This window comes from Uloborus diversus, chromosome 1 (genome assembly GCF_026930045.1).
Source record: "Uloborus diversus isolate 005 chromosome 1, Udiv.v.3.1, whole genome shotgun sequence".
NCBI classification, from domain to species: domain Eukaryota; kingdom Metazoa; phylum Arthropoda; class Arachnida; order Araneae; family Uloboridae; genus Uloborus; species Uloborus diversus.
The window spans coordinates 177,726,378-177,735,892 of NC_072731.1; the positions used below are offsets into that span (position 1 = coordinate 177,726,378).

Consider the following 9,515-nt stretch of genomic DNA (forward strand, 5'->3'; position numbering starts at 1 on the left):
AAAAATATGTTTATATGGATAAAATGCATACAAAAGAAAGACGTATTAAACTAAAAACTGCTATAAAATAGCAAAATAATCAAAAACGTATAAATAAAATTTCTTAAAATTGGAGGATGATATAATTCTTTTGCAAACATATTCTTTTTCGCAGTAGCTGTAGAGCGACCACAAAAAACTGGTCACACATACGTGACACACACACAAGCAGACATTTTCCAAAAATGGCCGAAATGGACTCAGCACACCTCAAAACGTTCAAATTTGTCGAAATTCGAAAATTTGCACGAATCCGATACTTTCTTCTATATATTAAGATATAGAAGAAAGTGAAAATTCAGTAAGCTAGGTCAAAAATTACATTACTTTCTTCATTTCCCTTCTTTATTGCAGAATATGACCTATTGTTTTCAGAGTTATTAATCATTTATTTATTTATTTGTTTATTCATTTATGTATTTATTTAATGTTTGAATATAAGATCACTGATGGTCTAATGTTAATACTGTACATTTATCCCTAACTTACAAATGCATATGCAGTTAGAAAGAATAAACATTGAGTACACTGAAACAAAGTCATTTTTCAGATTGAAACTTATTGTAAACTTTTTAAAATTAAAATAATTATTTTAAAACTATTTACAAGTGAGCACTATACCTAAACAATGCATTTAACACTTTTTAGGCGTGTTGATTTTGTTCCCATCTCCCTTGAGTTAAGCATTGTTTATTTAATTTCTACTGTACTGAATGTAGGATATTCAACAAAAATTGCAAAATAAATTGTGTAAACATGTTTCAGGGTTGCAGGAACTTATTATCAAGGAACAAAAATGTAAGATTTTAATCATCCAAGTGAAGGAATGAGAGAAAGATGATGAAGGTACTAGCCACACTTTAAAATAATAAGCAAATGGGTTGAAAAGGGTCTAAAGAAGCAAAAAGAAACAATTGAGGTTATCAAAAATTTAGAAACATAAAGAAAAAAAAGAAACATTTCGTTTTGTAAGTTAATCATAAAAGTAAAATTTCCTAAAGGATTGGAAATAGTTTATAAAACCTTGTTACCAATTTTCAAACATTATCTTTTTCCTTGTGACAGAAGGTGTCTTCTACATTTTCTTATGAGTGGCACATCAGTGTTTTTTTTTTTTTTTTTTAATATTTAAGAATTGTTCTGCTAAGTGGTACTTATGCGAACAGACTTCAATTTATAAGTTATGCAATATATATGGACTAAAAATATTTTTTTCTTAAGGCTTTCTCTTTTAATGAATTCAAATATTTCATGCTGTTAATGATGCAACTTTTTATGATTAAAATTCTTGTTATATAGGGTGTTTAAAAAAAGCCCGGGACAAATGTCATCGGTTTATCAGTTACACAACTAGGGTTTAAAAAAATCACATAGGAATAGAGGGTTCCAAACACAGTACTAGTGCACTACACACACACAAAACCAGACACTGACAGATACACGACATATCACATACTTATATATTTCACAAAAATGATTTTACACAACATTTCAGTCTTTATGGGAGACTTAAAGCGGTTTGCTGAAATTTTGTGGCTTGCAGTTCTCATACACACATCGCATTGTAACAAAAACACAGTGATCTGGGAAATCTTGTCAGAATGGATTGTTGTTACGACCTTCAGTGCGTTGCCGTTGCAATGCCTGTGTGACAGATGAAGGCCACAAATGTCAACAACTGCTTTACGCCTTTCTTAAAAACTAAAATGTTGTGTAAAATCATCTTTGGGTTAGAAGTATGATATGTGGTGCGTCTGCATTTGTGTGCATGTAACATGCCAGTATTGTGTTTGCAGCTTTTTGTTCCAATGCCTGCGGCTTTTAATCCTTATTGTATGACTGATCTGCCATGTCATTTTGTCCATCTTTTTTTTTTTTTTTTTGAATCACCCCATGCACACAAGTTAAATCGCCACTTTAAAGCAAAATTTTCATATATGTTTTTTTTTTTTTTAAGGAACTACTCTTGCTCCATGTACTTAACTGTACCCTGTAGCATTCCTAAAAACAATGCTGCATAAATTTTATAGATTTTTTTCATAAATCCTTACTTTTCTCTTAGATAATGTAAACAAAGTAGATATTTTTAAAAAATACTGTTTCTAAGTTTCAAAAAAATGTATTGTGATTTTGAAAATGATAATCATTTCATGATTGATTTTACTGCTAGTATGAAGGTATTTCCAGTGCATAGGTCTTGTTTAGTTTAAGATTTCAGTTCTTTCAGGACATTCTATGTTTATGAGTTCAGTGAGTAGCTCTTGTCCTAAAATTAAATTATCCTCCATCTTCTTTTCGTATGTTCTAAACATAGAATGATACTAAATTGTGTAAAATTCTCTTATAGTGAAATGAATGAATGCTTCAGTTATTGAGTACACTAAGAGAAAAAGTTGCATAAAAGCAAATGATTTTTAGTTTTAGCAGTTATTATTTCTTCCATATATTTTTCTGTACTTTTTTTTAATGTCAGCCATAACTTTGTTGTTAGCTTCAGCATGTCGTAGTCTTTCTTTCTCTTTTTTGGCGTTGAAATAATTTATCCCAGGAGAATGAACTAGAAAAGCATTATCAACTATGTGGAAATCATAATTCCGTAGACACATTTCGTAAGCCTGTAAAGGAGGAAACACATGTAAAACATACCAATAAAAAGTACAGAAGTTCATTAGCATTAAGTATACTAACATAAACCTTTTGAACTTTGATTTATAATTACAGTTATGTCTTGACTTACACAAGGGAGACATTCCAAGGCCCCTCACGTAAGTCAAAATTTTGCATTGTGGAAAAATGTATGAATAGGAATTTTTTGTAAACATACCCAATTTTTTTAGACATTTGTAAGCACCCATCGAACTGTTCAAAACCCTTTCTTAGCCTATAATTGGCGTTTCTTACATTTAAAATAATGAGTTAATTTTTTTTTTCAAGCTGTATTATTCAACATAAAATACTGTTAGGACGCACAAAACCAATGATCAATGGGAGTGAGAGACATAAATTAAAACAGTATAGTACGTGCAGTATATAGTAATAATAAAATGCAGCACTATCAACTTTCATGTTTGGACTATAAACAAATAATGAAAAATACAGAATGGCTATTAGGGTGTTTGATTTTGCACTACTTTTTCTGGGACAAAATTTAATTCCTGCTAAGAGTGACCAATACCCATGAACATTACATTTATAAATTCTTTTTCAAATAAAATTATATCTTCTGTGAGAAGCATGATCTCAAAATTTCAAGAGTTTTTACCGAAAAGCACTGAAATGTTCTCCTATTTTTAAATGCTATGAAAACCTCATATTTTTGCGTTAAGAGGTGTCAACTTTGAATAAATTTGATGTTCAAATCTCAAAGCCTCAAAAGTTCAGTTAAGTATTCTTTGGTTGTGTAAACATGCCTCCTTTGGTGCTTGAAATGGGGCATAAATTCATTACCTTAAGCACATTTTATATATTTTTTATCTAAAATATCTCTTTTATTTCATATTTGAATCATAAGTGTAATCGGATTACATTTCGTTGCAGCTTGATTTCCTTATTCTCCAATCTACACTGAAGCAGCACACTGCACCCTTTGCCTCCAACAGTCCGATCAGAACGCCGAAGGTGTATCCACAGCACAGGATGGACGATTGGGGCGATCGCCTACCCCCCCCCCCCAAAGAAAAAGGTTGTAAGTTCGAAAATTTTTGGTGAGAAGACCATCAACCCCTCCCCCCCTCTCCAACACATCACAAAAAAGCGTCTGCAACAGTGTTTTTACGACTTTAATTCCAAAATTTTCACAGTGGAGAGTCCCTGAACCCTTCAATGTCATCGAAGATCGTCAAAATTTTTGAATTTTGGTGCTTCAATTTCAGAAAAATCGCCAGGAAAGATCTTTTGAATCCCATCTCCCTTAATTTTATGTTACCAAAGTCAGCATAAGATTACGTTTTTAAGGCTCCAGTTCCAAAAAACTTCCGAGGGAAGACTACAAAACCGCACCTCTTCGTAACATCACAAATAATCGTAAACTACGATTTTGAAACTTTAATATCCACATATTTCCGGGGGAGAGTTTTGAACCTCATACCTTCGCCTAATGTCTTTAAGGGGGGGGGGCTTTAATTGCGTTTTCAGGACTTCAATTCCAAAAAGATTTGGGGGGAGAACCCCCCATCCCTTCCCCTAACGTCCATGCAGATACTCTAACATTGCATTTTTGAAGCTTCAATATCGAAAAGTTGAGGAACAGCTCCTGAACCCATCCTTCCCTTCCCCTTAACGCTACCTAAGATGGGCAACAATCGCATATTCAAAACTCCAAAGTCGAACAATTTCCAGTGTTAAGTTCCGAACCCTGTTCCTTCCCTCAACGTCATAAAACATGGCCTGCAATGCGTTTTTAGGATATCAATTGCGAAAAATTTCCGGAGAGGAGCCCCCAAATGCCTCTTTCCTCATCTTTCAACATCATTTAAAGATCGTCTAAAACTGCGTTTTTGGAACTTGTACATCGAAACATTTCTGGGGAAAAGTTCAAAATCCCATGTCTTCTGCTGCGTCATCAAAGGTGGCCTACAGCTGCTATTTTAGAACTTGAATTCCGAAAATTTCTCCGGGAGAAAGCCCCCGAGCCCCCTTGTTTTTTAGCATTATTAAAAATATCTAAAATTGCGTTTTTGGAGCTTTTATCAAAAAATGATTGGGAGAATTCCCGAATCTCATCCTTTCCCATCAAGCCACCAAAGATGGCAATTAATTGTGTTTTCGAAAATACACCCTCACATTTCATAAATTCTTCGGAGAGAGACCTCCCAACTCCCCTTCCTCCTATTAACCACCATGCGTTCCTAACAAAAAATTTTGGCGAAAGACCTACTTATGCCCGAATATTAAACAGCTGCAGCTCAAACCGCAATCAAATCCATAACTATCTAAAATTTTATTCACAAATGCAATTTTTGTATTTCATTATGTTCGATACGAAAAAAGGTAAAAAGATATGCCATCCTTTCTTTTAACAGGAAAAAAAGTACAATTGAGGATGGCTACTGTACTTCGCGAGCCCTCAAACGAATCAAAAGTATAATAGTTTAATGTGGATGGTGAATCCAGAATATTAACAGAAATTCTTTATTTATTTATTTACTAGCTGTACCCGCACGGCGATGCCTGTGCTAAGAATTTAAAGGAAGTCCGTTGAATGAAGAAAAAAAAAATCCACTCCCCTCCCACTTGTTTTTATGCCAAGTTCGCCGCCTAAGGCGGCTGTTTAAATAAATTTTATAGCAGTATTAATTAATCAATATCATTTTCATATTTTCTATACCTATTTCCAGTTGCGTTTCGTGTCATTCACCTTTTTCCGCCAAAATTGCCGCCTTCGGCGTCTATCTACCTATAAGATCCGGTTCTCTTATTCGAAAGTAACCGTATACCGAAGATGACGTCACTGCAGAAACAAAAATCAAGTTTAGCCTTAAAAATTGGCTCAATTAGAATCGCTTATATCTCCTGTTCTAACTAATTGAGAGAAATGGAACAAACATCATCTTGTTTGGGAAGGAAAGCTCTTTCCAACCATAGGTAATGTTAGATAGTGGGGGGATTTTTACTCCGCAATAAGGCGAAAAACGTGAAATTTTTGCTTAATTAGTTAATTGTGAAAAAACTAATTAGAAATTTATAATTTCGGGTTCGAGGTGCACATCCCCGGGGTACGTTCGAATTTTATACCAAGTTTCAGGCCTGTAGATGCTATAGGGTCTTCTGGCCATCGGGTACAAAGAAACACCGTCACCTTAATATATTTAGATTTTTTTTTTTTTAATTTTTATTTTGGTACTCGAAACACTTTTAATTTTCAGTCAAACTCTTCGAACCATACATATTGTTTAAAAAAAGAAAAAAAACTATTTTCATCAGTCCCCCCCCCCCTTCCCATCTCTATATCATGCATCAGTCATTCACCCCTTCCAAAAGGATCGTCTAGATCCGCCACTGAGAAACCACACCCCGCCCCCAGTCAAATGTCTGTCTCATCACCTATTTTTGTCCCCATTTTGTTTTTGTTTCTTTGGTTCAAGCGTACCCCTACTTTTTATTTCTTTAACGTATGGTTGTATCTGTAAGCATCACCACTTTGTTTTTTCAGGACTACACCACTACATTGAACTCTATAGTATGAGAAGGTCCAGGGTTCAAAATATAACATTGCAGTCATTGCTTTTACTGTGGTGATCGTTATGACACACACTCTGGGTTAGGACTGGGCGAGACACCATTATGTATCTATATATATATTTATCAACACGGTAACGATATTCAGATTTCAACCCGTCTGATACATTGTGGGACTAGTGGCGAATCCACGATTTTTTGGCGGGGAGGGCGGCTAAGGTTATAAAACTGGAGAAGGGGTCAAGCGTTCAGGCCACTCAATTTTTTCAATCGTAAAATACAGCGAGAAAGAGAGCGTGTCCAGCTTCTGGTTTGGAAAGGGGATCATTTGTAACATATGAATACACAAATCAAGAGATCTTAGGCGTCTTATGTGTAACATTGCAGCTCGTGATTGCGAAAAACATAATTTAAATTAAAAATTTCAAGATTCAAATTCAGTTTTTAATTATTAAATTATGTACAGGGTTTTTCTTGGGATTATGCAAGGCTCACTTTAAAGAGGGAGGGAGGAGTAGTGGAACCCTGATGGGAGGTCACTGCGTCCTCCCAAAAGTTTTCCGGCAAATATTGACTGATTATTCAAAAAATTTGGAAACAGTGAGACAGTATTGCATTGCTGCAGGCATTTTTTCAACCTTTTCTTAATGATGCCTCATGTCTCTTTTCATAGATGTAGAAATGTATGCATGCTTGTATTTTATTTATTTATTCAGTAAAATTCGGAGTTTCATTCAGTAATTTGAGAAATTTTCCCTCCCAAAAATTTGGGTACGGAACACCCCCTGGAGGCAAGGTTTCTTCCATCTTCTTTCTAAAAAGTAATTAGTACTTCATAGACATAATGCAGTATATACAAAGTGCTCAAAAATAATAGTATAAGTTAATTTTCTCAAAAAAAAGAGAAAAGAAAATGGCTTGAAATTGGATTTGCCTAAAAATGGAAGAATTAGTGCAAAATAACGAATTAAGCATTTTCTGATCACCCCGAACTTAATATTGGGGGTGGGGATTCTCAATTAATCGAATGAAGTTAGAAATTTTACCGACTAATAAGATACGAACTTTCTCACATGTGCCAACCAACATGTAACAATAGAAGACATCAAGCAACCAAAAAATAAGTGGAAGGAAAAAAAATGGCCAAAAAAGTATATTTTGAGAGGTCACAGTGACCTCGTATCGGATGCCCCTGGCTCTGATCTAGGGAGGGGCAGTTGTCCCTCCCTCCTCCCTCCCTTGGCTATGCATATGGGGTGGTCCAAAAGTACTTTCCTTACGTAAGGAGCCCTAAGTAATCTATCCGCTGAACCAGGCTTGGAGTCAATTACGAGGGAATGTAATCGATTAGGATTAGGATTACGAGCAAGAAAAAAGGGGGATTACAATTACGATTACGATTATAATCCCCCCCTTTGACAAAACGTAATTACAATTACAGCAACTATCCGAGTATGTAGAAAATGTAATCGATTACGATTATAATATGCGGATTATGATTTTGATTACGATTACAGACTTATAATGTATATATATCACTCATTTGCATCAACAATGTGATAGTTGAAAATTATGATTTTTGATTTAATATAAAAGAGATAATTGCAACTACCGTATAATATTAACTTAAAGACTTTATTTTGAACTATTGTGCTGGGGTTGCAGGAAAAGAGAGCATATGAAAGATTAAAAACATATAGAAAATTCAATTTGCGTAGATTACACAACGCTACAAATTACTGTACATTGTATAAAGGTATAGGCACACTCTTATTCAAATGTATACTCAGTGCCTTTATTTATTTATTTATTTATTTATTTTTGACTCAGCTATTCATTATTATTTTGCCATTGCAGTAGATATGCCTTAGGCCTGGCTTAAGGGCGATAATTTACTGCTAAACAGCTCAACATTTTAGAGCTTATAATTTCTGAAAATTGTGCGGTATATTTCAGTATTGTATTTCTCAGTTATTTAGTACAACATCAGTTAATTTAATACGCAGGTATTTTTTAAAAAAGAATGGTTTGTATGGTTCTTTTCAGAAAAACTACAATGCACTAAAATACGCAGAAAGTGTAAATAAAAGATACGGAACTAACAACAAACGGAACTAAACAAAAAAATAAATAAATAAAAATAAATGCATTTAAGTGTAGTTAATACTTTAAAGATGTCTGCTTTTTTTTTTCTAATTCTTTGAGAAGTGAAAAAATTTCCAGCAATGCTAAACAAATCGTTGAACTGGAGCAAATGACGCAGAAATTGAAAAATACTTCGGTAGTATTATTTTTAGCAAAAGGATACACATGAGTGTTAGATCCCTACAATTCTACAGGATCAATTTTATGACCATTTGATGAGCTATTTGCATATGCTTTAATTTCATTTTTGACTCAATCACTTCCTAAAGAAATTGCACTTTTACGTACGAGTGCTAAAGGTTTCAACTTAACACTCATAAAAAATAAGATTAGGCATGACACGTTTTGCTCTGATTTCCACTTTTAGTCAGCTTTTTTTTTCTTTCTTTTTTTTTTTTGCATAAATGAGCATTTTATAATAATATTTATACATCACAGTTTTAATGCAGCAGTGAAGTGAAATTATTCTCACTTTAAAAAAGGAGCACAAAAATAATTAAATTTCAAAATTTGTTAAAGTAATTCCTTGATACAATAAACGGATTTTTTTTTTTTAGTAAAATCTATCAATGCAAGCATTGTTTTTCATACATACTCATTAACTAGAGATAATATCAATTGTAAACATATAAAACATGCATTTAAGATGAAACTATGCGAGAAATCATTTTGAAAACATACAAAAAAAAAAAAAAAAACTTATTTACCAGGGTTTAGATTAGGTGCCATGTGGGAAAAAATAAAGTAAATAATAAGAGTGTTTAAAGAATCACTGAAACACAAATGCAAATTCGGTTTTCTTTTGACAAAATCTTTTTTCAGTCATTCTCTACTTTCTCATGAAAGTATTAAAAAAACCAAAAGCTTTTTTTTTTGCGCGAAACATAGTTGTACTTTTGATATGGTACTTTTTCTGCTAAAATACGATTTTTAGGCGACAATGTGCTTCGTTTGATTGCCTAACATTGACAGCTGAAAATGGAAATTGATAAATGACTAACTGTAAGGATTTGGGAAGACGTTCCTAAGAGACCCTGCGACGTTCCTGTCAAAGGCGCCCACGGGGCACTAATTGTACTAAACATTTAAGATAGGTCTCGATTTGTGACTCTCATTTGCAAACAGGGACGAGCACTGAATGGCTTGAAGTCGTT

The 9,515-nt window shown here is 33.7% G+C and overlaps 1 protein-coding gene across 1 annotated transcript in view; it reads right to left on the reverse strand.

The window, feature by feature from the left end:
- Nucleotides 1–2,437: 2,437 nt before the first annotated feature.
- Nucleotides 2,438–9,515, reverse strand: part of LOC129233651 (beta-1,4-glucuronyltransferase 1-like) — a 39,369-nt gene continuing 32,291 nt past the window's right edge. The window contains exon 6 of the mRNA XM_054867629.1: nt 2,438–2,654. Within this exon, the coding sequence (XP_054723604.1) occupies nt 2,460–2,654 (195 nt within the window). The 3' untranslated portion in view covers nt 2,438–2,459. The remainder of the gene's footprint in view (nt 2,655–9,515) is intronic.